At 61.3% G+C, this 25,635-nt stretch overlaps 2 protein-coding genes across 5 annotated transcripts; one reads left to right on the top strand and one right to left on the bottom strand.

Moving 5' to 3' along the window:
• Positions 1-1,968: 1,968 nt before the first annotated feature.
• Positions 1,969-16,834, top strand: PLXNA3 (plexin A3). Of its 4 annotated transcripts, none has more exons than XM_060137037.1 (33): positions 1,969-2,009; positions 3,853-4,475; positions 4,800-5,339; positions 5,754-5,936; positions 6,907-7,035; positions 7,104-7,204; positions 7,471-7,594; positions 7,680-7,836; positions 7,913-8,012; positions 8,527-8,641; positions 8,761-8,961; positions 9,127-9,223; positions 9,353-9,543; positions 9,623-9,768; positions 9,855-9,975; positions 10,091-10,227; positions 10,309-10,479; positions 10,658-10,751; positions 10,836-11,075; positions 11,154-11,297; positions 11,374-11,608; positions 11,694-11,836; positions 11,965-12,179; positions 12,268-12,334; positions 12,430-12,576; positions 12,662-12,821; positions 12,983-13,086; positions 13,316-13,412; positions 13,707-13,897; positions 14,200-14,369; positions 14,890-15,102; positions 15,254-15,404; positions 16,368-16,834. In XM_060137037.1, exons 2-33 carry the CDS (start codon positions 3,879-3,881, stop codon positions 16,461-16,463), a joined length of 5,577 nt encoding a protein of 1,858 aa, XP_059993020.1. In that variant the 5' UTR covers positions 1,969-2,009; positions 3,853-3,878; the 3' UTR covers positions 16,464-16,834. The 4 variants fall into 4 exon arrangements, with proteins under 4 accessions (XP_059993020.1, XP_059993019.1, XP_059993018.1 ...); XM_060137036.1 differs by having other exon boundaries at positions 11,923-12,179; XM_060137035.1 differs by having other exon boundaries at positions 9,127-9,543; positions 11,923-12,179.
• Positions 16,835-21,429: 4,595 nt separating this feature from the next.
• On the bottom strand, positions 21,430-23,929 carry LAGE3 (L antigen family member 3). The gene is made up of 3 exons (XM_060137451.1): positions 23,697-23,929; positions 23,215-23,343; positions 21,430-22,959 (listed from the first exon to the last, which is right to left on the bottom strand). The coding sequence occupies exons 1-3, from the start codon at positions 23,927-23,929 to the stop codon at positions 22,845-22,847; spliced, it is 477 nt and encodes a 158-aa protein (XP_059993434.1). The 3' UTR covers positions 21,430-22,844.
• Positions 23,930-25,635: the final 1,706 nt, after the last annotated feature.

The following is a 25,635-nucleotide window of genomic DNA, read 5'->3' as shown; positions in this document are numbered from 1 at the left end:
AGTAAAACTATCTCTATTCTCAGATGACATAATCTTGTAGGTGCAAAATCCTAATAATCTTCTAAAAAATATATTAGAACTAATAAATGAGTTCAGCAAAGTTGCGGGATGAAAGATCATTACACAAAAATCAATCGTACTTCTGTACCATAGCAGTAAACAATTTTGTTTACAATAGCATTATAAAGAATAAAATACTTAGGAATGAATTTAACAATAGAAATGCAAGACTTGTACACTGTGAACTAGACAATGTCATTGAAAGACAATAAAGAAAACCTGAATAAATGGAAAAATATTTAGTTAGGGTTCTCCAGAGTAACAGAACAGGACACACACACACACACACACACACACACACACACGATTTATTTTGAGCAATTAGCTCATGAGATTGTGAGGGCTGGCAAGGTGGCAAGTCTAAAATTTGTAGAGCAGGTCGGCAAGCTGCAGCCTCAAGCAGGACTTCTACGTTACAGTCTTGAGGCAGAATATCTATTTCTCCTGGAAACCTCAGTTTTTGCTTTTAAGGCCTTCAACTGAGTGGACAAGACTCACCCACATTATGGAGGGTAATCTTTACTTAAAGTCAACCGATTGTCGATGTTGACCACACCTACAAAATTCCTTCACAGCAACACTTGGATGAGAGTTTGATTAAATAGCTGCAGACTACAGCCTCGCCAAGTTGAAATTAACACACATAAAGTTAATCATTACAGCCCATGCTCATGGATGGAAAGAATCTTGTTAAGATGGCAACACTCTCCAATTGATTTACAGATTCAATTCAATCCCTATCAAACTCTTGCTGGCTTTTTTGAAGAAACTGACAAGCTCATCCTCAAATTCATATGGGGTAGACCGGGAGGACTGCTAAGGGGTATATGGGGGCTTGCTTCAAGGGTGATGAGAATGTTTTGGAATCTGGTAGTGGGGATGGTTGCACAACTTTGTGAATATACTAAAAGTCATTGAATGTTACACTTTACATGAGTGACTTACATGACAGATGAATTATAGGTCAATAAATCTGTTTAAAAAGAAAAGGAGGGCTTCCCTGGTGGCGCAGTGGTAGAGAGTCCGCCTGCCGATGCAGGGGACACGGGTTCGTGCCCCGGTCCGGGAAGATCCCACGTGCCGCGGAGTGGCTGGGCCCGTGAGCCATGGCCGCTGAGCCTGCGCGTCCGGAGCCTGTGCTCCACAACGGGAGAGGCCACAACAGTGAGAGGCCCGCGTACCAAAAAAAAAAAAAAAAAAAGAAAAGGAAACTAAGGGAATGAAATCCTCCGATTCAGGGCCGCGGTGGCTGGCTGGGGAAGGGGCCAGGTGTAAATGGCCGACAGCCTCAAGTCCTCGTGCTGAGCATCTGCATGTTATTAGCCGCGGGCCCTCCGGATTAAGGACCGTCGGGGGGAGAGTATCCTGAGCCAGGACCGCGAGTCCCCGGCTGGTGTGCGCCCTAAGGATTGGGACACCGGAGGCCGCGCACCGGCGGCAGGTGGCCCCGGGCGCGCCTCCGAGCACCGGGGCGGGGTCTGCGCGTGCCCCGGGTCCTAGGGGGTGTGTGGCGCGGGGGCGCGCGGGTCCCAGGGTTGCGGGAGGCGGCGGTCCGGGGCGGGGGGTGGCGGGGGAGAGGCGCGCGCCGCGGACGCGGCCATTGCGCGAGGGGGGTCGGCTCGCTGGGCGGGGACCCGGGCCGCTCACGGGGGCCCGGGCTAAGCACTGGGCCTCTCCCGGCCCCAGGGAGGGGCGGCCCCCGCCCGCGAGCCCTGCCGCTCGGTCCTCCCTGGGCGCCCCCGCCCGGCGCGGTGGTACGGTCCGGGTTTAAAAGGCCCTGGCGGCCGCGGGCCGGCCCAGTGTGTGGGCGGTGGCGGCGGCGCGGGCGCGCGGGGTGCAAGGCGAGGGGTGCGGCGGCGGGGGCGCGCGAGTGGGGCGGTGTGGGGCTCGAGGGCGCGTCCACGTGGCCGGCGGGCGGCCACCCGGAGCCAGCGGCGGCGGAGGGACAGGTAGGTGGCCTCCATCCCCCCGCCGCCTGTGCGGGGCCGGCCTGCTCGGCGGCCCTGGGCTCCGGCAGCTCGGGGATTCGGCTCGGCCTTTAAGGGGTCGGGCCCTGCCCCTGCCTCTCGGGCGCCGGCCTGACTGGTCCTTCGTGCCCGGCGCCGGTAGGGACGGTCCGTCCGCGGCTAGCCCCCGGCCCGATGGGGACCCTTTGTGGCGGAGGAGCGGCCCCTGCAAGGACTGCTGCGGCGCCTCCATCCACTAGGGTCCTCGTGGATCTGCCGGGGGGGGGGGGCCAATCCCTGGTGGGGGCAGGGCGAGCCGGGCAGGCAGCACCGCGCGGGGCGTTGGGGAGCGGGCGCTAGAGCCAGGTCTCTGCGAGGGTCTGCCCCCACCCTCGGGCTCTGCTGGCAGGGCCGTAGCAGAGAGGCTGGGTGTGCCTGTGATGCCCGAGGCTCCCGGTTACAGGCTGAGGTTTGGGATGGGCACTTGGGCTGCAAATTCTGCCTTTCCAGGTCTCCCTCCCGACCTGTCCCATCCCCATTCTTAGGCCTGTATTCCTGTGCGGTGTGGAGGAGGTGAGGGTGGCATGAGGCCTCCCTTCTCCGTCTTCCTTTCTTCTCTGGCTCTTGCATTAAGGATCCAGGATGCGGACCTGACAAAAGAGCCCCAGAGAGATGATCAGCCTGAGCTGAAACTTTGCAGTTCCAAGCTGGGTCTTCTCCTTGTTCTAGCAAATGCATTTTTTCCCCTTTCCTTGGTTGCTGCCTTGGTTTGGTTCCCCGCACCCTCCCCAAGCTGAGTAACTTGGTCTCCCTTGGGGCTTGGGCACTGAGAGGGTATCGCTGAGCCCTGCCCCCTTGGCTGCCACGACACTTCTCTGCTGTCTTTGCTGCCTGGCGCTGGCCGAGGGCTGGGTGTGGCCTAGGGGTGAAGACCCAGCCAAGCCTAGTACTGCTCCTGTGGTCCCCCACCCCGTCTCCCCAAAGTCTCAGCTGTGTTTCAGAATGCTGCTCCCCTTCCATAGGGCTCCTTGGGCCCCCCTGCATCTCCCCTTCCCCAGCTAACGTGTGGATTCGGAGGGAGAGCCGCGCAGGGCTGCCTGGGCATCCGTCTGGCTGTGCCTGAGCAGAGCCTGACTTATGTCTGTCTCTGTGCTTTGCTCTGGGGGCAGGCGACTCGGCTTTGTGTTCCAGCCGGTAGGCTAGGCAGGCTCCTCCTGGACAGCCAGCAGACGGAGGCCCCTGGGGCGAGGAGGCAGCCGGGGCCAGGAAGGTGGAAGTGGCAGCCCTGGTTCCCATCTGGTCTCAGGCTTTGATGCCTCAGACCTCTGTCCTGGGGTGGTGTCCTGACACCAATTTGCGATTGTTCTCTCCCTACCTTTTCTCCTTTCCCCGGCTAGGGTGTGAGGCACGTCTGTGGCCTTGGCTTGCCCACGGTTGGGTTGCTCTTGTGTGCGGCTGGCCACCCTCAGCTCTGGGATCTGGTGTTTGGCTTCTCCTTCCTGGAGGGCCCCCCACCCTGCCTTTCCTAGCATCTGGCTCTGCTGCCCCCTTGGGTGTGGCCCAGCTGAGGCGAGGCCTCCTGGCTCCTTTCCAGCAGTGGGTGGGGGATGATTGATGGCCCCCAAGTCTGCCTGTGCTCTCTGCTCACTCGTGCGCCCTGGCGGAGGCCCCTCCTCTCTCCCAGCCGTGGTCGCCATCTGGGGCTCTGGTATGGTGGTGGGCGACTGGCCTCCACCCTCTGTGGCGTGGCTCTCGGCCTGCTGGGGGCCCTAGGCCAGGCAGGGCCGGAGGCGGCTGGGCGCCCTGGGCCGGGGGCCTCTGACCGGCACTCCCCGTCTCTCCTCAGGCCCACCCCCGGGGCAGCTGCCGGCCATGCCCGCCGTCGGCCTCCTCCTGCTGTTCCTCCTTGCCGTGGGGCGGGCCCTGGGTGGCAGCACGCCCTTCCCTGCCTTCTCAGTGACGGACACCTCGCTCACCCATCTGGCCGTGCACCGGGTGACCGGGGAGGTGTTTGTGGGTGCGGTGAATCGCGTCTTCAAGCTGGCCCCCAACCTGACCGAGCTGCGGGTCCACGTCACGGGGCCCGTCGAGGACAACGCTCGCTGCTACCCACCCCCCAGCATGCGTGTCTGTGCCCACCGCCTGGCGCCTGTGGACAACGTGAACAAGCTGCTGCTCATAGACTACGCAGCCCGCCGCCTGGTGGCCTGCGGCAGCATCTGGCAGGGCATCTGCCAGTTCCTGCGCCTGGACGACCTCTTCAAGCTGGGCGAGCCGCACCACCGCAAGGAGCACTACCTGTCGGGGGCCCAGGAGCCGGACTCCATGGCGGGCGTCATCGTGGAGCAGGGCCAGGGGCCCAGCAAGCTGTTCGTGGGCACCGCCGTGGATGGCAAGTCTGAGTACTTCCCCACGCTGAGCTCCCGAAAGCTCATCGGCGACGAGGACGGTGCCGACATGTTCAGTCTGGTGGGTGAGCCCGCCCACCTGCTCGGGCTCTCGCAGGCTGTCCGGCCCCCAACCCCTCCCCCACCTCCCTTCTCGCCCCTCTGAAGAGCCAGCTCCCGTGCCCTCCTGCCTTCACTCTGTCCTGGCTCTGCCTCTGGAGCCTTTCTGGCCTGGGGTCCTGTGACCACGTGGGTCGGGGGCAGGGAGATTGTGAGGGAAGACCCCCGGGGGCCATGTTGTGGGCGCAGGGCCAGGCTGGGTGGCGGGGGCCCAGGGGCCACGGTTGGGGAGGTCGAGGGTGGACCTAGGCCTCGTCCCAGGCTGTGTCCTCCACCTGCTCCCCAGGTGTACCAGGACGAGTTCGTCTCCTCTCAGATCAAGATCCCCTCAGACACGCTGTCCTTGTACCCAGCCTTCGACATCTACTACGTCTACGGCTTCGTGAGCGCCTCCTTCGTGTACTTCCTGACACTGCAGCTGGATACCCAGCAGACACTGCTGGACACGGCAGGCGAGAAATTCTTCACGTCCAAGATCGTGCGCATGTGCTCGGGGGACTCGGAGTTCTACTCGTACGTGGAGTTCCCCATCGGCTGCTCCTGGCGCGGCGTGGAGTACCGCCTGGTGCAGAGCGCCCACCTGGCCAAGCCCGGCCTGCTGCTGGCCCAGGCCCTGGGTGTGCCGGCCGACGAGGACGTCCTCTTCACCATCTTCTCTCAGGGCCAGAAGAACCGGGCCAGCCCGCCGCGGCAGACCATCCTCTGCCTCTTTACCCTCAGCAGCATCAACGCCCACATCCGGCGCCGCATCCAGTCCTGCTACCGTGGGGAGGGCACGCTGGCCCTGCCTTGGCTGCTGAACAAGGAGCTGCCCTGTATCAACACCGTGAGCCCTCACCCGCCCCACCCCTGCCCCCGGGCTGGGCCCTCTGCCCCTTCCTGGGTGTGCGGGGCCAGCCCAGGCGGTCGCACGGCAGCTGATGGGCCGCCGCGTGGGCCAGCCTGGGCTCAGTCTTGGGAACGATAGCTTAGCCCGGGGTCCCCCGCCCGCGTCCTCCCCTCCCTGCCTCTGCTGCTCCCCACCACCTCTGTGTGTGGGCCAGCTTGCTCTCCCCGCTGCTGCCTGCTCGCCTCCCTCCTCAGCCCCCGATTTCCTGTGGGGTCCTGGGGCAAACAGTTGGTCTTGGCTGGTAAGGAGCGAGCTCCAGATTCTGCTCCCTCCTAGAACGTGGGCTCTCATTGCCTCTGTCCGGCTGGTGCCCCAGGCTCTTACTCACGCGTCCTCCTCCTGTCTCCCCAGCCCATGCAGATAAACGGAAACTTCTGCGGGCTGGTGTTGAACCAGCCGCTGGGCGGCCTGCACGTGATCGAGGGCCTGCCCCTGCTAGCCGACAGTACTGATGGCATGGCCAGTGTGGCCGCCTACCCCTACCAGCAGCACTCTGTGGTCTTCATCGGCACCCGCAGCGGCAGTCTGAAGAAGGTGAGCCCCGGAGCGCTCGGCGTGTGGGCGTCAGGGCGCACTGAGATGCAGACGAGGGCTGGGGTCAAGAACGTGCGGCTGAGCCCTGCAGCACCTTGGATGGGGCCTGGCCCCTGGGGGAAGGGGGACTTCCCAGGCTGGGGCCCAGGAGCCCAGCTGTGCTCCACGGGTGGCCTCTCAGCCACCCATGCTTGCAGTGCCACCGCCCGCCGTGGCCTGAACCGCTGGCTTCCTGTGGCTCTGGGGGCAGACCGGGCCCACCTCCGGTGCTCCCTACTGGGAGAGCAGGAGCCGTCGTTGCTGGGTCCTCAGTCGAATGAACGAGGAGACAAATGTGGACCTAACCCTCCTTGCCCTCTTGTCCCCTCATGGGCACGGGGGCTGCAGTGCCGGCAGGGCCGCAGCTGCTCCTGTTCCAGGGTGTTCTGAAGGGACAGGAGTCAGGACAACTGCCGCATTCCCTTCCTGCTCACCTGGGGGATGTGGGGCTGTCCCTGGGGGCAGGTTTGTGAAGGGAGCCACCGAGCTCTTGGGGCCTGGTCTGCTTCCCTCCTGGTCCCCGTCTTGCATTTGTCACAGCTTTATTGGGGTGTAAGTGCCGTGTCACAACCCCCCCTCCCCGTTTAAAGCATACATCTCAGTGATTTCAGCAAGTCCGCGGAGTTACTCAAGCATAACCGCTATCTCATTCCAGGATGTTGCCATGATCCTAAAAATCCCTTCCCTTTTAGCGTTCACACTTTCCCTGTCCCCCAACTCTGGGCAACGCTCATCTCTGTCTCTATGTCCTGGGAGCTTTTTTGGATTGGCTGTGTCACACCCAAGGGCCTCCAGGGGGCAGCCTTGGCGTCCTCCTTCCCTGGTCTGTGAGAAAGGGGGCGGCGGGCAGGCTGGGTCCCTGGCTTGAGAATAGGACGCCTGGGAGCGTGGGGTGCTGCTGTGGCGTCAGGTGGCTGGTCTCGTGGCCCAGGTACGGGTCGACGGCTCTCAGGAGGCCCACCTGTATGAGACGGTGCCTGTGGTGGACGGCAGCCCCATACTCCGTGACCTGCTCTTCAGCCCCGACCACCGGCACGTCTACCTCCTGAGCGAGAAGCAGGTGGGCCCGGCAGGTGGTGCGGCGGGGTGGGACGGGGGTGGGGCGGGTGCTGACACGGCTGCCCCCAGGTGAGCCAGCTCCCGGTGGAGACCTGCGAGCAGTACCCAAGCTGCGCCGCCTGCCTGGGCTCGGGGGACCCGCACTGTGGGTGGTGTGTGCTGCAGCACAGGTGAGGAGCCGCCCAAGTGCCCACTCCCCCGAGCTGTGCCCCTGTGGCCTCCCCCTCCCTGCCCTTCTACTTTCTCCAGCTAGCGAGTGGAACCTCTACCCCGAGTGACATCCCTCGGACCCCAGGGGGCGAGGCCGAGGCATGCGGCTGCCTGGTGCCGTGGGCTGGGCCGGCTGTCCCCTCCGTCCCCCCCCGGCCCCCGCTGCACTCCCGCTCCGGGCCTTGCTGGGGCAGCTGTGGGATGGGCCTGGCCTGACCCCGCGCAGATGCTGCCGCCATGGGGCCTGTCCAGGCGCCTCGGCCCCGCGTGGCTTCGCCAAGGAGCTGAGCAAGTGTGTCCAGGTGCGGGTCCGGCCCAACAATGTGTCGGTGACGTCGCCTGGGGTGCAGGTGAGTGGTGCGGAGCGTGCGGGTGTAGAGGCCCGTGCACACGTGTTGGGGGCGCTCCCAGCTCTGGGCCCTCTGCTTCCCCCAGCTGACCGTGGCCATAAGCAACGTGCCGGACCTCAGTGCGGGCGTGAGCTGTGCCTTCGAGGAGGTGACCGAGAGCGAGGCCGTCCTGCTGCCCTCTGGAGAGTTACACTGTCCCTCGCCTTCCCTGCAGGAGCTCCGGGCTCTCACCCGGGGGCACGGTCAGTGGCTGGGCCGCGGGGGGCAGGGCTGCTCTCCGTCCACGGCTCACGTGTGGCTCCCCTGGGCTCGCTGCAGGGGCCGCGCGCACCGTGCAGCTGCAGCTGCTCTCCAAGGAGAGCGGCGTGAGCTTTGCTGGGGCTGACTTCGTCTTCTACAACTGCAGCGCCCTCCAGTCGTGAGTACCGGTCCCCCCGACCCCCGTCCCCGTGTCTCTGTTGCTCGCGGTGTCGTGTAGGCCTCAGGCGGGCCCCGGTGCCTTTTGCCTTTGGCTCCCCGTGTGTCCCGCAGGTGGGACGGTGAGGGGCCAGGCCCGGTCTTCCCCGTGATTTCTTTTTTTTTTTTTTTTAACATCTTTATTGGGGTATAATTGCTTTACAATGGTGTGTTAGCTTCTGCTTTATAACAAAGTGAATCAGTCATACATAAACACATGTTCCCATATGTCTTCCCTGTTGCGTCTCCCTCCCTCCCACCCTCCCCATCCCACCCCTCCAGGCGGTCACAAAGCACCGAGCCAATATCCCTGTGCCATGCGGCTGCTTCCCTCTAGCTATCTACCTTACTACGTTTGTTAGTGTGTATATGCCCATGACTCTCTCTCGCCCTGTCACAGCTCACCCTTCCCCCTCCCCATAACGTCAAGTCCGTTCTCTAGGTTCCCCGTGATTTCTGAAGCCTCTCCCCTCTAGGTGCATGTCCTGCGTCGGCAGCCCTTACCCCTGCCACTGGTGTAAGTACCGCCACGTGTGTACCAGCCGCCCCCACGAGTGCTCCTTCCAGGAGGGCAGGGTCCACAGCCCCGAGGTGAGGCGCGCGCCACACGCGAGGGGGCTGGGCTCTTTTCTGCCTTCGGTCTTGGGGTTTTCTTGGAGCCCCCTTAACCGGGGGCCAGCCCAGCTGGCTGATGGGCGTTCTCCTCTCAGGGCTGCCCTGAGATCCTGCCCAGCGGGGACCTCCTGATCCCAGCAGGTGTCACGCAGCCTCTCACCCTGCGGGCCAAGAACCTGCCGCAGCCCCAGTCGGGCCAGAAGAACTACGAGTGTGTGGCCCGGGTGCAGGGGCGGCAGCAGCGGGTGCCTGCCGTCCGCTTCAACAGCAGCAGCGTGCAGTGTCAGAACGCCTCGGTGAGGCCCACCCGCCGATCTGTGCGGGGCTGTGCCCGCAGACTCTTCTAGAGGCCTCCGCTGACGGTGGCCAGGGGCCTTCTGAGTCTCCTGCTGGGGACTTCTGAGCTGGGGGAGGGGCGGTCTGTCGCCTTCACTGGGGTCACGCGGGTCCCTCTCCCCCAGTACTCCTATGAAGGTGACGAGTATGGTGACACCGAGCTGGACTTCTCCGTGGTCTGGGATGGAGATTTCCCCATCGACAAGCCCGCTACCTTCCGAGGTGACCGGCGGGCTGGGGCCGAGGAGCTCGCCTCCTGGGGCGGAGAAGGCACGTGCTGGGGCCGGGCCCACAGGGCACCCTTCGTCGGGGCCCGTAGCTGCCCCCCAGCGGCGCCTTCTGTGCCCACAGCCCTCCTGTACAAGTGCTGGGCGCGGCGGCCCAGCTGTGGCCTCTGCCTCAAGGCTGACCGTCGCTTCAACTGTGGCTGGTGCATCTCGGAGCACAGGTGCCAGCTACGGGCCCACTGCCCGGCCCCCAAGACCAACTGGGTGCGCGCAGGCCAGAAGGGCGCCCGCTGCAGCCACCCCCGCATTGCCCAGGTGGGCCTCCCCGCCGCCCGCCGCCCTCTGGGCACCCACTGCCTCGGCTCACCCTCCCGCCTCCCCTCCTGCTCCGCAGATCCACCCGCTCACGGGGCCCAAGGAGGGAGGCACCCGGATCACCATCGTGGGCGAGAACCTGGGCCTCACCTCCCGAGACGTGGGCCTGCGGGTGGCCGGCGTGCGCTGCAACTCCATCCCCGCCGAGTACGTCAGTGCCGAGAGGTGAGTGCGGCTGTGCGGGCGCTGGGCCTCCCCGCAGCCTGTGGCCGGGCGCCCGGGCCTGACCTCCGACCTGACCCGACCCCTAGGATCGTGTGTGAGATGGAGGAGTCGCTGGTGCCCAGCCCGCCACCAGGGCCTGCGGAGCTCTGCATCAGCGACTGCTCGGCTGACTTCCGCACGCAGTCTGAGCAGCTCTACAGTTTCGTGGTACGCGCGCTGCCCGCCCCCTTCCCTCTCCCACTCCCTCCTGGCAGGGGCTGTGGCCTGGCCCCGTTGGGCGCCCGCCGTCTCCCCGCCCCCCTCAGGGCTGCTTCTCCCGTAGACGCCCACGTTCGACCGCGTGAGTCCCAGTCGGGGCCCAGCCTCGGGGGGCACGCGGATCACCATTTCCGGTCATTCTCTGGACGCCGGCAGCAGAGTCGCAGTGACCGTGAGAGACGGCGAATGCCAGTTCGTGAGGTGAGTGTCGCAGGCGGGGCCGTGGGGCCGGCAGGTGGCAGCCCTGGGCAGCCTGCTCCAAGTCCCCGCTCGCCGGCGTAGGAGGGATGCGGAAGCGATCGTGTGCATCTCGCCTGTCTCCACCCTGGGCCCGAGCCAGGCCTCCATCACCCTGGCCATCGACCGCGCCAACATCTCCAGTCCCGGCGTCCTCTACACCTACACCCAGGACCCCACCGTCACTCGCCTCGAGCCCACCTGGAGCATCATCAAGTAAGGCCCTCGGGAGAACGGGCCTGGCTGGCGGGGGGGGCTGGGGCCAGGCCTCGCCTGGTGACCAGGTGGCCTCGGGTTGGGAGGCCCTGGGCTCCCATGGCAGCCTCGAGAGCACTCCAGGGCTGGGCTCAGGGTGGTGGGGAGGAAGCCTGAGGCCCCTCACCCCCATACCTAGTGGAAGCACCTCCATCACCGTGAGCGGGACCCACCTGCTGACGGTCCAGGAGCCCCGGGTCCGGGCCAAGTACCGAGGCATCGAGACCACCAACGTGAGTGCCGGCTGCCGCCACCCCACCCCTGACCCTCCGCCCGCTGTGGCCTCACGCGCTGGGCTGCCCGCCTTTGTCCCACAGACGTGCCGGGTGATCAACGACACCGCCATGCTGTGTAAGGCCCCTGGCATCTTCCTGGGGCGGCCCCAGCCGCAGGCCCAGGGTGAGCACCCTGACGAGTTCGGCTTCCTGCTGGACCACGTGCAGACGGCCCGTTCCCTCAACCGGTCCTCCTTCACCTACTACCCCGACCCCAGCTTCGAGCCGCTCGGGCCCTCTGGGGTCCTGGATGTCAAGCGTGGCTCCCACGTAGTGCTGAAGGTGCCAGTGTGGTGGGCGCCTAGGGCGGGAGGCGCGGGGCGGCGGGCAGCCCTGGCCAGCAGCGCTCTCCATCTGCAGGGCAAGAACCTGATCCCTGCGGCGGCCGGCAGCTCCCGCCTCAACTACACGGTGCTGATCGGGGGCCAGCCGTGCACGCTCACCGTCTCGGACACGCAACTCCTGTGCGACTCCCCCAGCCAGACGGGCCGGCAGCCGGTCATGGTGGGTAGGGGCAGGGAGGCTGCCGGAGCAGCCTGGGGCGGGGGTGCGGGTCAGCTTACGGCGCCTGCCCCTGCAGGTGCTGGTGGGCGGCCTGGAGTTCTGGCTGGGCACCCTGCACATCACGGCCGACCGGGCGCTGAGCCTGCCGGCCGCGGTGGGGCTGGCGGCGGGGGGCGCGCTTCTGCTGCTGGCCATCACTGCCGTGCTGGTCGCCTACAAACGCAAGACTCAGGATGCCGACCGCACGCTCAAGCGCCTCCAGCTCCAGATGGACAACTTGGAGTCCCGGGTGGCCCTGGAATGCAAGGAAGGTGCCCGCATGAGGGTGGGGGTGGGGCAGGTGGCAGGGGCTCCCTCCTCCCTCTCTGCTCACTGTCTCTCACCGGCCCTCCCCAGCCTTCGCTGAGCTGCAGACAGACATCAACGAGCTGACGAACCACATGGATGGCGTGCAGATCCCCTTCCTGGACTACCGGACCTACGCCGTGCGCGTGCTCTTCCCGGGCATCGAGGCCCACCCAGTGCTCAAGGAGCTGGATGTGAGTGCCCCCTGTTGCCTGCCCATGCCCTGTCACCCCCAGGGCCACCTCCACCGTCTGAGATGCCCTGTCCCCCCCGCCCCCAGACACCCCCCAATGTCGAGAAGGCCCTGCGTCTCTTTGGGCAGCTGCTGCACAGCCGCGCCTTCGTGCTCACCTTTATCCACACTCTGGAGGCTCAGAGCAGCTTCTCCATGCGCGACCGTGGCACTGTGGCCTCGCTCACTATGGTGGCCCTGCAGAGCCGCCTCGATTATGCCACGGGGCTGCTCAAGCAACTGCTGGCGGACCTCATCGAGAAGAACCTCGAGAGCAAGAACCACCCAAAGCTGCTCCTGCGCAGGTACTTGGGTCCCCCTCCGCCAGCCCTGCCCCTCCCCTGGGAAGCCCAGCCCTGCCCGGCCGGGGCCCCAGCACCCCTTTCACCCTAGGACCGAGTCCGTGGCTGAGAAGATGCTCACCAACTGGTTCACCTTCCTGCTGCATAAGTTTCTGAAGGTGCGTGCGCTCAAAGGGCAAGCGGGGGGCGAGGGGATGTGAGGAAGCAGTCGGCCGCAGGCGGGCGGCAAGCTGTGTCCCGGCCCTGGCTGCAGGAGTGCGCCGGGGAGCCGCTCTTCCTGCTGTTCTGCGCCATCAAGCAGCAGATGGAGAAGGGCCCCATCGACGCCATCACGGGCGAGGCGCGCTACTCCCTGAGCGAGGACAAGCTCATCCGCCAGCAGATCGACTACAAGACGCTGGTGAGCGGGGGTCCAGGTGCGCAGGGTATCGGGCCTGAGGGGAAGCCTCACCCAGGACCCACCCTGTGGTCCCCCTCGCCCTCAGACCCTGCACTGTGTGTGCCCGGAGAGCGAGGGCAGCGCTCAGGTCCCGGTGAAGGTTCTCAATTGTGACAGTATCACCCAGGCCAAAGACAAGCTGCTAGATGCTGTGTACAAGGGCATCCCCTACTCTCAGCGTCCCAGAGCTGAGGACATGGACCTAGGTGAGGCCCCTGCCCTCTCCTCCTGGGCCCCCCCACCTCCTGTGGCCACGTTACCTTGGCTGGCGTTCACTCTCCCCACCTGAGCTCTGTGCTCTGAGGGCAGTGGGCCCAGGGTCCCAGGGCTCGTGGAGCAGGACCTCAGAGCTGCCTGTGGCCCGCAGAGTGGCGCCAGGGCCGCATGGCCCGCATCATTCTCCAGGACGAGGATGTCACCACCAAAATCGAGTGTGACTGGAAGAGGGTCAACTCACTGGCCCACTACCAGGTGAGGAGCCGGAGGTCGCCTCACGCCCAGGGCCCTTGTGAGCCATGGCCCTGCCCTGAGGCCACAGGAGTAGGGGTCCCGGCCCCTCCCCTCTCTGGCCCCCGCGCCACAGGCCCCCCTTGGGTAGCCGCCCCACACGTGCCCTGCCGGGCCAGGGTAGGCGGTGGCTCAGGCCCCTTGGCTTCTCGGCCTCCTGCATTGCCCCCCTCCCTGTCTCTGGGATTTGCAGGTAACAGACGGTTCCTTGGTGGCACTGGTGCCCAAACAAGTGTCAGCCTACAACATGGCCAACTCCTTCACCTTCACCCGCTCTCTCAGCCGTTATGGTAGGCGTCCTCGGTGTGGGGTCTCTGCTGGCCCCGTGCCCTGCAAGGCTGTGTCGGCCATCGTGGGGAACCCCCAGCCCCACCCCGTCTGAGCAGCCAGCCTGGCTCTGGCGGCCCCCCTGGACCCTGCTCTCAGGAGGTCTCTAGTTCCTTAGAGCCTAGAAGTGCAGTGGGCCCGTGAGAGCAGACGGGCCCCCTCGGCCTGCAGGGCTCCCGGGATGGAGGGGAGCGGGAGCCACGGCGATGGCTGGTGTGGCCCCACTGGCCTAAGGGGCACACCACCCTCTGCCCCAGAGAGCTTGCTCCGCACGGCCAGCAGCCCTGACAGCCTCCGCTCTCGGGCACCCATGATCACGCCCGACCAGGAGACGGGCACCAAGCTGTGGCACCTGGTGAAGAACCACGACCACGCCGACCACCGAGAGGGAGACCGAGGCAGCAAGATGGTCTCGGAGATCTACCTGACGCGGCTGCTGGCCACCAAGGTGTGGGCCTGCCCCGCGCCACCCTGGCCTTAGTGCACGTGCCTTGTAGCCTGGCCTTGGCCCTGGGGTTGGCCTGGGCTGCCTGGGGAGGGGCCACTGGATTGTTCCAATCCCAAGGGACTTGCTCAACGCTTTTGCCACGGGAACTGCCGCCCTGAGGTCGAGGCCAAGCTTGTCTGAGGGGTGGTGGCTGAGCAGGGAAGCCCCGCTCGTTGTCAAGCCTCCCCGTCCCCATCTGTCCTGCCGTGGGGACGTCCCGCCCTGGCTCCCCGTCAGCTGGTGTCCTTGCTGCGCCCCTGCAGGGCACACTGCAGAAGTTCGTGGACGACCTCTTCGAGACCGTGTTCAGCACGGCGCACCGGGGCTCGGCCCTGCCCCTGGCCATCAAGTACATGTTCGACTTCCTGGACGAGCAGGCCGACCAGCGGCAGATCGGCGATCCCGACGTGCGCCACACCTGGAAGAGCAACTGGTACTGCCGTGCACCGGCCCGCGGGCGGGGGCGTGAGGAGGCTTGGCTGGGGCTCGGGGACCACGGTCAGGATGCCGGCGGGGGCTTGGCTGGCCACCCTGGCAGGAGAGGACAGCGGCCTGGCACTGATGGTGCCGCCGAGCACAGAGAGCAAGTGCGTCTGATTCCGCAGGTGGGCTCTGCCAGGGCTTTGGGCGTCTGGGATGTGGGTAGTGTGGCCAGCGCCCAGAGGTGCCCTTGGCCCTGCTGCTCACCTGGTGATACCGCTGACACAGGGCAGAGGTAACCAGAAGCCCGGTCCCGGGGTTAGCCGTGCGAGGGGGGCGCGTTGAAACTCACCGAGGACGGAAGACCGTCCACTCTGGCTTCTCACTGCTTGAAGTCAGGCAGAAGATTAAAGAAGAGGCCGCCAGCTCTCCGTGTGTCGCTCTCGCTGCCTGTGGGCCTGCGGAGGCGGGCGCGGATGGGAGGGTGTGTGCAGGGAGATCGCGGAGCTGCGGGCCTTTGTCCCTCTGTCCAGCCTGCCCCTGCGCTTCTGGGTGAACGTGATCAAGAACCCGCAGTTCGTGTTCGACATCCACAAGAGCAGCATCACGGACGCCTGCCTGTCGGTGGTGGCCCAGACCTTCATGGACTCCTGCTCGACGTCCGAGCACCGCCTGGGCAAGGACTCGCCCTCCAACAAGCTGCTCTACGCCAAGGACATCCCCAGCTACAAGAGCTGGGTGGAGAGGTGGGCCCCAGTGTGTGGGGAGGCGGGGCCGGGACCCCAGGGGACGCGGCTGCTGGCGAGGGAAGAAGGCCCGGAGGCTGGCCTGGCAGCCGGGGCAGGGGCTTTGGCCTCTGTGGCGGCTGCCGGCACGGCCTCCTCGGGGCCCCAACAGGTACTACCGGGACATCGCCAAGATGGCGTCCATCAGTGACCAGGACATGGACGCGTACCTGGTGGAGCAGTCCCGTCTCCATGCCAGTGACTTCAACGTCCTGAGCGCGCTCAGTGAGCTCTATTTCTACGTTACCAAGTACCGCCAGGAGGTGCGTGCCACCCCCTCGGGCCCCTGCTCTTTGGCTCTGAGGGTACAGCTGGTGGCAAAGGCAGGGGCGTGGTGGGGGTCGGCGAGCCCAGCTCTTGGACTCCTCACAGTTCCTCCCCCAACCAGGCCCTTAAGGTGGCACAGGTGACACGCTCTGTAGATGCTGGGATTTGAGGGACCCAGTAGAGAAGCCACTGGCTGGAGCGCAAAGTTCTGGTCCGGCAGAAGTTAGGGGCCGGGAGCACACGGAGGGCTGGGTTGACGGGCTGGGGCCAAAGGTAGGCGCGGTCAGCCCACCTGCCCGGTTTGTGGCTGGAGAGTCAGGGAAGACAAGATGCGCCGGCTCCAGGGGTGGATTCCTGGCTGGAGATGAGAATGGGTGGGCCCGGACAGGGCCCCGAGCCTGGATGAGCTCCCCAAGGCGGGGGCCATGGGCAGCTGGAGAGGGAGACGTGGCCCAAGAACTTGCGTGGCCCTGGGACATTCAAGAGGTGGCAGAGAAGAGGGGGGACCGGCTGCAGAGTCTGAGGAGGCTCGGGAGGGGCCCCCGAGTGCCAGACGGGTCCTGGAACACGCGTGATGAGCCCCCCCACCCCCGCCCTGGGCGTCAGGGAGGAGGGAGCGATGGGCTCTGTCGGGTGCTGCCCACGGTCACGGAGGGTGAGGCCCGAGGTCGCGGAGACCTGGGTGAGAGAGGTCTGGGGTGGGGTGGGGGTTAGGAGGGACGGGAAAGGGGGGCCTCCAGTCCAGACCACCCTGTGGGAGGGGCTGTGTGCTGGCTGTTGGAAGGCGGGAAGAGGTTGTGCAGTCGGAGGAGGGGTTGGGGTCAAGGAGGAGCTGCGGGCCCTTTCGGAGGCCAGTCACTGGGCCCCTCCCACGTGGGAGGGGTGGGGGGCATCGGGGGTGGGGCTTGGCCAGGAGGAGCCCGCCCCTCAAGAGCCCGGCTCTGGGCCTCTTCCCGCAGGTTCTCACCGCTCTGGACCGAGATGCCTCTTGCCGGAAGCAGAAGCTGCGCCAGAAGTTGGAACATATCATCGGCCTCGCATCCAGCAACAGCTAAGGGAGGTGGACCCCGTGAGGAGGGGGCTTCTCAGTCCTGAGCCGTACTCCCGTGCAGAGGGGCGTCTCCCGCCTGGGTCCCGGGGCTGAGCCCTGGATCGGGTGGCATGAGGTCACCGGGCCAAGATGCCCCTGGCACAGCCGGGCCCCCGTCATTAGTGCCTTGCTTTGGGCCCTGCATGGGGAGGGGGTGACCGGACCAAGCCCCCCACCCCGGCAGCAGCAATACCCCCGCCCTCCTGCCCTCGTGCCGGGGGTTGTGGTTGCCCCTGCCCTCCTTGCTATTTATACCCCAACCACCTATTTATTTAATTTATCTCCACCTCACCGTCGTCTCCATCTGTAAATACGCGCCCCCTCCTCCCCCGGACCCCCTACCCCCCCCCCCCCCCCCCGAGGTTGCCAGCCTCACTCACCTTCTCTCCTTGAGCCCTCCCGGCTCCCCTGTGACATGGTCAGCCTTGGCCTAGCCTCTGGCCCCGCCCCCTTGCCCTGGCTGGCCCCACCCATGCCGAGGACGGGGCCTCGGCACCAGCAGTCCTTGGGGCCGGTGAGGCACCGAAGTTGCCCTCGGACGGTGGCTCGGCCAAGGGGTCCCCCTGCGGCCACTGCAGCAGCCCCTCCAGACTTCTCGGGCCGGGACTGTACCCCCTCCCGGGGCCCCGTTCTCTCTGAGCGCCTGGAGAGCTCGAACCAGGCTCCTGCCAGGGCGTGAGCTGGGCCTGGGAGCACCGAACCTCCCTTCTCCGGGCCCTGCTGCTAACCCCCCTCAGTGTGGTCTGCGCGTCCGGACCCCTCATCCTCCGCTGCCCTGTCCTGCGCCCGCCCCGAGGGGCAGAGGCAGCAGTGCCTTACTCCTTTGTCCTTCTGCCTCCTCAGAGGAATCTGGCCCCGGCCCGCGCTCCTGGAAACCCAATTGGCCCCTTTTTCTCTTTTTTGCATGAGGTTTTCTTTGTCCCTGTAATTTTTTTTCCTAATTAAATGTTGAGAAATGGATGCAGTGTGTGGCTTTGTCCTCGGGCAGGTGGCTGCTCCCAGAACGTGGAAGCAGGTGGGGAGGCTGTCGGACTCTGCATGAGCTGCTCGCCCTTGATGGGGGGAAGGGTGACTCGTTGCAGGGTTTCTGAGGACTTGAGGCGCTCTAGGGCGACGTCCAATCCATCAGTGAGTCCTGGTGGCTCCACCTTCAAGACACATGCAGAATCCGCGCCCTTCTCCCCACCTCCACTGCCCCCAACTGGTCCAAGCCGCCCTTGTTGCTTGCCTGGATGCCAGGGTCCCCATTTCTGCCCTGGCCGCCCTCAGCCTCCTCTCAGCTTGGGAGGCACTGGGACCCTCCCTCTTAACATACACGGTGGACCTTGTCCCCACTCTGTTCAAAACCATCCAGGGCTTCATGGCCCCCAAACGCCTTCATATCTGACAACTCTACTGTCCCAAGCGCACTGCAATCACTGTGCTCCTACCTCCCTCCTGCCTCTCACCCTCTTGGGCCACGCACCTGTTCAAGTAAGCCGGGTGGGGAGAAAGCAGGATGCGGTGTTAAATAGAGCGGTCAGGAATGATTTCCGGGTGAGCCAGAGGGATCCCCAGAGGAAGAGGGTTCCAGACTGAAGAGAACCAGTGCAAAGGCCTTGAGGCAGTAGCCAGCCTGGCATGTTTTTTTTTTTTTTTTTTTTTTTAATAAACTTACTTGAGGGCTTCCCTGGTGGCGCAGTGGTTGAGAGTCCGCCTGCCGATGCAGGGGACACGGGTTTGCGCCCCGGTCTGGGAAGATCCCACATGCCGCGGAATGGCTGGGCCCGTGCGCCATGGCCGCTGAGCCTGCGCATCCGGAGCCTGTGCTCCGCAACGGGAGAGGCCACAACAGTGAGAGGCCCGCGTACCGCAAAAAAAAAAAAAAAAAAAAAAAAAAAAAAAAAAACCCAATAAACTTACTTGAGGCAGGAGCCAGCCTGGCATGTTTTTGTTTTTTTTTTTAATAAACATTTATTTATATTTTTGGCTGTGTTGGGTCTTTGTTGCTGCTCACGGGCTTTCTCTAGTTGCGGCGAGTGGGGGCTACTCTTCCTTGCGGTGTGCAGGCTTCTCATTGCGGTGGCTTCTCTTGTCGCGGAGCATAGGCTCTAGGCACGCGGGCTTCAGTAGTTGTGGCTCGCAGGCTCTAGAGCACAGGCTCAGTAGCTGTGGCGCACGGGCTTAGTTGCTCCGCGGCACGTGCGATCTTCCCGGACCAGGGCTCGAACCCATGTCCCCGGCATTGGCAGGCGGATTCTTAACCACTGAGCCACCAGGGAAGCCCCGGGCCTGGCATTTTTGAACAGTTAAGGAAGCCAGTGAGGCTGAACCACGATGAGCAAACGAAAGGGTGGGAGTGGAGAATATTGGAGAGGAAACGGGCTGGATTACATCTGGCGTTTTTTTTTTTTGGCTGCACTGGATCCTCGTTGTTGGGTCTTCGTTGCCGCGCGCAGTCTTTCTCTAGTTGTGGCGAGCGGAAGCTACTCTTCGTTGCAGTGCACAGGCTTCTCATTGCGGTGGCTTCTCTTGCAGAGCTTGGGCTCTAGGCGCGCAGACTTCAGTAGTTGTGGCGCGCGGGCTCAGTAGTTGTGGCACATGGGCTTAGCTGCTCCGTGGCATGTGGGATGTTCCCGGACCACGGATTGAACCCGTGTCCCCTGCATTGGCAGGTGGATTCTCAACCACTGCGCCACCAGGGAAGTCCCTCACATCTGGCTTTTCAGGCCACTGTAAGTTCTTTGGCTTTGTCCCTAAGAGTCCCTTTTGGAGATTCTTTTTAACCGAAGAGTGACGCAATCTGACTTATGTTTTAAAGCAACCTGGCAGCTTCACCAGTTCACCTGTCAGGCCAAGGCAGTAGGCTGATTCTGGGCTTTGCTGGGTGAGGGAGGGAGAATCAGACTGACGTCGGGCCCTAGAGCCTGGGGTGCTGTAGCTCGGGAGCTGCCGGCAGAGAGGATCGTGGGGATCTGCAGAGGGTCCCCCTGGAGTATCACGGGGTGCTGATCGGCACAAGTGTGTGAGGAAGCCGCCCCGGGCCTGGGAAAGGGCTGCCAGGAAGGACTACAGGGAACTATGCTCAGGGCTCAAGCAGGCCCTGGATGAGCACCTGTCCCCACTGGCCAGGATGGAAACCTCGGAATTCAAGAGGCCTGAGGGAGGGCACTCAGAAGGGTCTTGCCTCAGTAGCGGGAAAACAATTAATTCTACAGTAGAAGCTGCTCTAGCGCCATGTAGCAAATCTTAGAAGCAAGATTCTAAAGAATCAAATTGTCTCCGAATAACCGCAGCACCTGAGGACAAAGTTCGAGTATGTTTACGGACACAAAAGTAGCCAGCACCCAAGGGAAAGCACACAAGGTCTGCTATCCAAGCGAAACCACTTGGCATGAAAAGCGTAAGTAAAGACCAGCCCATTAGAAGGGGATAGATAGAGCAATCAATAAAAGGCAACCAGATTGGAAAGGAAGAAGTAAAACTCCCATGATCGCAGGGTATTTTAGACCCCGAGCCAGGTGCACCAGCAGTTTTCTTCACTGATCTGAAACAAAGCCAGTGAACTACAAAATTCCTAGCCTGCTGCTTCTGGGTTGTTTGCTCTTCTCACACACGCTCAGTTTTTAATTTTTGCGGGACACTAACCTAATGGTGACATAGATGTGGGGAAACCAGAATTGTGGTGGGAGGGCACAGTTTCTGGAGTGAGTAGAATAGAACCATTTGGGGAGGAGGCAGAGGGACAGTGGCGTGAAAGTGCTCAATTCTCATCTCCCCATCGATAATTAAAGTCTTAAAAATGGTTTTTAAAAAGGGAAGAAAGAAAAAGACCCTTGCTGTAGCCACCAGAGCTGCTGCGTGCTGGCGGGGGAGACGCTCCATCATCACCGTCATCGCCACGCCCACCGCCACCATCCCCAGCACCAGCATCTCCCTCCCTCCAGCCCACGCTGCCAGAGCTCTCTGGGTTCTGTGCCGGCAGACTCCGTTCACGCACATGCAGGAACAGGGACCGGATCTCCCCCGCACTGGCTTGAAAGAATCCCCTAAATGCAGGCAAAATATATGAAACACAGGCTGTGAAGAAACTGGGCCTCAGGTGAGGGAGGACCGTCAGGGATCTCTGGGAGCTGAGACCCCGAAGAGGTGAGCCGCGCAGCTTCCCCAGCTTGCTGTCTACACGGACTGTCCGGACCGAGTCCAGCCGCCTCCCCGGGTCTCGGGGGTGGATCGCAGAGCGCACGCAGCCGGAGTTGGCGGGTGGAGGACAGGAGAGGACACAGCGTCACAGGGAGAGAACCGTGCCCAAGGGCGGAGGGTCCATTGGAGCGCGCCGAGGACCACTGAGCAGCATCAGTGTGGAAGGGAACTCTGCGAGGCGGGGGACAGGGCCACCCAAAGGATGGAAGGCGAGTCTGCCCAGCGCTCGAGCAGGACAGGGACTGGCGGTCCCATTCTGGCGGTCCGCACCGGCCAGAATGCAAACCTCATAATTGGGGAGGCATCCTGAAGGGGGCTCAGAAGGCTCGCGCCTCAGTAGTGTGGGAAAAAAATGAATCCTATGGGACTTGCCTGGCGGTCCAGTGGTTAGAACTCCACACTTCCAATGCAGGAGGTGCGGGTTCGATCCCTGGTCGGGGAACTGAGATTCCACATGCCACGGGGTGCGGCCAAAAACTAAAAAAAAAAAAAAAAGTGAACCCTACACTGAAAGCTGCTCTGGTCCCACACAGCACATCTTCAAAGCAAGACTCAAAAGGATCTGTCCCCAGTAACCTAACGGCATCCCAGAACAGAGCTCAAAAAATATGTCTAGGAGTACAAAGATACCCAGCACCCAGGGAAAAAGGCCAAACGTCTGACACTGAAGAAGAAACTACCAGGGGTACAGAGTCAGCCAAATCCAATCCTTAACCAGGAGAAAAGTTCATCACTGAAAGGCACGCAGATTGGAAAGGAAGAAGCAAAACTGCCTTTATTCTGAGAAAACGTGATCAACGATGAAAATCCAACGGCATCTACCAAAGAGCTACTAGAATATAAGTGAGCTTAGAAAGGCTGCGGGATACAACACCTTTTACAGGAAGCTAACTCCTTCTAACTAAAGGCTTGAATGACTGTCCTAGCACTTTTTCTTCACTGATCTGAGACAAGGCCAGTAAGCCACAAAGTTCCTATTCGAGTGTTTCTCGGCTGTTTGCTCTTGTCATACAAACCCAGTTTTTAAAAAAATTTTACCGAGGAGACCCAGTAGTGACAAGGATGTGAGAAACCAGCGTTCTGGTGGGAGGGTACACTTTCTGTACAATTTGGAGAGCAATTTCACACACTGCAGCGTGAGAGCTTCACATATTTAACCAATTTACCTCTTGTAGTCTATCTTAAGAAAACAATCACTCAGGCAAAGCTCTACATACCAGCATTCCACTGAATCATTACCTATATAATATGGCAGAAATTGAAAATAATTCAAACATTCAATAATGTATCTTTTATGTATCCATTCAATAATGCTTTTGAAGAATTTTTAGAAAAAGGTTCATGTTAGATGAAAAATATGAGGAAAAATGCTAAACTTGCAAAATATTATTACTGTTACACATTTACTACATAAATACCACTATAAAACTAAGAAAATATTCCAAAATGTTGACAGTAGTTAATACTGAATGACAGACAGGACCTATCCTCTTCCATTTCTTAAACTGTCTTCAGTTGCATTGTACTACTTGAATAGCTGAATCACAGAACCTCCCCTCCAATTTAAGGACAGAGGCAAGAATATTTAAAGGTGCTGTAGTTGAAAATAAAGTCAGACATAGCATCGTAGCTCAGTTTTTGTTTTTTTTTTTTTAAAGATGTTGGGGGTAGGAGTTTTATTAATTAATTAATTTATTTTTGCTGTGTTGGGTCTTCGTTTCTGTGCCAGGGCTTTCTCTAGTTGTGGCAGGCGGGGGCCATTCTTCATCGTGGTGCGCGGGCCTCTCTCGCGGCCTCTCTTGTTGTGGAGCACAGGCTCCAGACGTGCAGGCTCAGTAGTTGTGGCTCACGGGCCCAGTTGCTCCGCGGCATGTGGGATCTTCCCAGACCAGGGCTGGAACCCGTGTCCCCTGCATTAGCAGGCAGATTCTCAACCACTGCGCCACCAGGGAAGCCCCATAGCTCAGTTTTATTTTCAGTAGTTAAGAAACATTTAAGCACCAAACAAAGTAAGTGAACCCTCAGCACGCAAGGGCCAGTAGAGGCAAAAGATGAGGCCCCCATAATAAAGTGGCAACTACTACAGAAATCACTGCCCTAGGAGGGATGCACTGTCTAGGAAGGGACACAAGTTTAGACCTTAATCCCCTTCTCTAGCCCTGGCTTAGCGTGCAACAGGGGGCCCAAAGCGCTGCATGGTCCGTATCACCAGAGAAAGCTGGTCAAGAAAGTTGACGATGGAAATTTGGAGGAGGTGGGAATCTTCAGCTCTCCAGTGGCTAAAAGTGATGGAAAAAGAAAATCAAGGTGATGGTAGCAACCCCTCCAGTCCCTCTCTGGCTCTGCCCCTCTATGACACCGAAGCCGCTGCCATCTCCACTGGAGTGCCCGCTGGGGCGGAGATGGGTCCAGTGCACCGTGTCACCTCCCTAGATCCAACCCTGGAGTATCTCCGAGTCTCCAATAGAGCGCCCTTGGGGGAGACTGGCCCGGCCACCTGCTGCCACTCCCAAGCAGCCCTTTCTAGAACTTACACCGCCAGGACGCTGCCGCTTACTGTGAGCTCCTTCCCAACAGCCCCATGGTGCAGTTCGGCATCTGGGGCCAGGGACCCACGGGCGATCTCCGCCTCCAAGGCGGACGGGAAAGGCACACTTAGGGCGCTGATGGAGATTCGGTTAAGGCAACATCCACACGGATCTGGTGCTTTGGGCCCTGTCTCAGGGCACCCTGACCAGCCTCACCCCTTTCAGAACTGCTTCCAGCCCCCCAGACCACGCCTGGCCCTAATCCACCCCAGCCGCCCCGCTGCCCCGTGCTCTCATTTCTTCGCCCCCAGGCGCCCCGGCTTTCCTTCTGCTCTTATTTCTCCCGCTCAAGACCACCCCGCAGCAGCCCCTGACTCCCCCTTCTCCCCTTCGCTCCCAGGCTGCCCCTGACTCGTGCGTCCCTCTGTCCCACCTCCCACCGCACGCAGCCTGCAGCCCATTTCCCGCTCCGCCCTCGGGTAGGATACAATACGTGTGGCCGGCTTCCCGGCCTTCTGGCTGTGGACGCGGGGTGTCCGCCCGGCCCCGGAGAGTGCTGTGCCGGCGCGGCACACAGAGCTCCGTCGTTTGCAGCGGCAGCAGCACCCCCGCTGCGAGGGCCGCCCCGGTCCCCCCTGCCCCCGCTGCCCCCCTGGCTGTCCAGGCCTTCAGCGCCGCCCGCCATCCTGCCTGCGCCTGCGTCCGCCTCTGCCGCCTGCATGGCTGCAGCGCGCTCTGCCTCCGACTCTGTCTTCGGGCCGCTGGTCTCCCCATCCGCTCTCTCCGATGTCGGCTAAGAGACAACGGCTCCTTCCTGAAGCTCCGCCCCTCGCGCTGACTCCGCCCCGTGCGCCTGCGCAAACAGGCCCCGCTGAGGTCGAGGGGGTGCGTGGTGGCTTCCCGCGGAACCGGCCTGGCTGGGCGTCCTCCAAGACTCCCTTGGCCGCAGAGGAACTGAGGCTCCCTCCCAAAGCCCTGGCCCTTCGCAAACTGTGTGACGCGATTTTAACTTCCTTTTTCTGTTTTCCTGCGAGTTTTTGACAGTGACCCTATACGACTTTTTTTTTTTTTTTTGCGGTACGCGGGCCTCTCACTGTTGTGGCCTCTCCCGTTGCGGAGCACAGGCTCCGGACGCGCAGGCCCAGCGGCCACGGCTCACGGGCCCAGCCGCTCCGCAGCATGTGGGATCTTCCGGGACCGGGGCACGAACCCGTGTCCCCTGCATCGGCAGGTGGACTCTCAACCGCTGCGCCACCAGGGAAGCCCTTATACGACATTTTTAATCAAAAATAAGTTTTTAAACTGCCGTGAAATTTCCGATGGTGATAGTCCTGTTAGTTTTCTATTTTCCTACTTTGTAATCATAAGGAAGGGCAAAAAGCTGAACTGGATCACCGAAGCCTGTTGGATCTCCCCGAAAATAAATCCTAAATCACCCCACTTCTCTCCACACAGTAGAATCAGTTCTTAATTTTTGATATAAATCACATCATATCATGTCCTTGCTTAAAATCCTAAAACAGTTTCCCATTGCCTTTAGAATCAAAACCAAACTCCTTCCTGTGTGACCTGGCTCCCGGCTCCTCCACTCTCTGCCCCCACCTGCCTACTTCCTCACTCTGCAGCCTCTAGGGTCTTTCTTTTCTCTGCTCCTGACCAAGGGTGGCCTGCCCCCGTCCCCCTTTGCACTTACTCTTCCTCTTTGGAAGACTCTGTCCCCAGACTCCCGTGGCTGGTTCCTTCTTGTCGTTAAGATGTTAAGATCTTCGCTCCAGTGTCACCTCTGAGAGGCCTTCGGGATCACCAATCTAACATACTACCCCCAGGCACCCTTCATCACATTTGCCCATTTCAGTCTGTTGCCTTTCTAATAATCTGAAATTGTAACTTTGTTTCGTTCACTTCTGTTGATGTACTGTCTCTGGTACACTTTCACTGCAGTTTATGCAGTAGGTGCTTTGCTGCTTGTCGGATGAAACAGTGTATTAAGCAAGTACAAAACTCAGTGTCTTGGGCCTAGCAATGCCACATGTAGGAAGTTACTTCACAAATATGAAACAACATATTTATAAAATTACTCACTGTAATATAACGTAATAGAAAACTATTGGACACAACGCACATATCCATCAGCAGGGAACTGGTGAAATCAATTGTGGTTCATTCATACAATAGTCCTTTTTTTTGTTTGTTTCTTTTTTTCTAACTTAATTTATTTATTTTTAACATCTTTATTGGAGTATAATTGCTTTACAATGGTGTGTTAGTTTCTGCTTTATAACAGAGTGAATCAGTTATACATATACATATGTTCCCATATCTCTTCCCTCTTGCGTCTCCCTCCCTCCCACCCTCCCTATCCACCCCTCTAGGTGGTCACAAAGCACCGGGCTGACCTCCCTGTGCCATGCGGCTGCTTCCCACTAG

This window comes from Lagenorhynchus albirostris, chromosome X (genome assembly GCF_949774975.1).
Source record: "Lagenorhynchus albirostris chromosome X, mLagAlb1.1, whole genome shotgun sequence".
NCBI classification, from domain to species: Eukaryota; Metazoa; Chordata; class Mammalia; order Artiodactyla; family Delphinidae; genus Lagenorhynchus; species Lagenorhynchus albirostris.
This window is presented reverse-complemented; position numbering and strand designations above follow the sequence as displayed.

What these genes read in the sequence shown, in the direction of transcription:
- PLXNA3 (XM_060137035.1), top strand. Translation starts at nt 3,879, where the DNA reads ATGCCCGCCGTCGGCCTCCTCCTGCTGTTCCTCCTTGCCGTGGGGCGG. An exon ending in CAGTGCTCAAGGAGCTGGAT is followed by an intron (nt 11,837 to 11,922) that starts GTGAGTGCCCCC and finishes CCCCGCCCCCAG; the next exon opens with ACACCCCCCAATGTCGAGAA. An exon ending in TTACCAAGTACCGCCAGGAG is followed by an intron (nt 15,405 to 16,367) that starts GTGCGTGCCACC and finishes CTCTTCCCGCAG; the next exon opens with GTTCTCACCGCTCTGGACCG.
- LAGE3 (XM_060137451.1), bottom strand. Translation starts at nt 23,929, where the DNA reads ATGCAGGCGGCAGAGGCGGACGCAGGCGCAGGCAGGATGGCGGGCGGC. An exon ending in GGAAGCCGGCCACACGTATT is followed by an intron (nt 23,344 to 23,696) that starts GTATCCTACCCG and finishes AATCTCCATCAG; the next exon opens with CGCCCTAAGTGTGCCTTTCC. An exon ending in AGCGGCAGCGTCCTGGCGGT is followed by an intron (nt 22,960 to 23,214) that starts GTAAGTTCTAGA and finishes CATCACTTTTAG; the next exon opens with CCACTGGAGAGCTGAAGATT.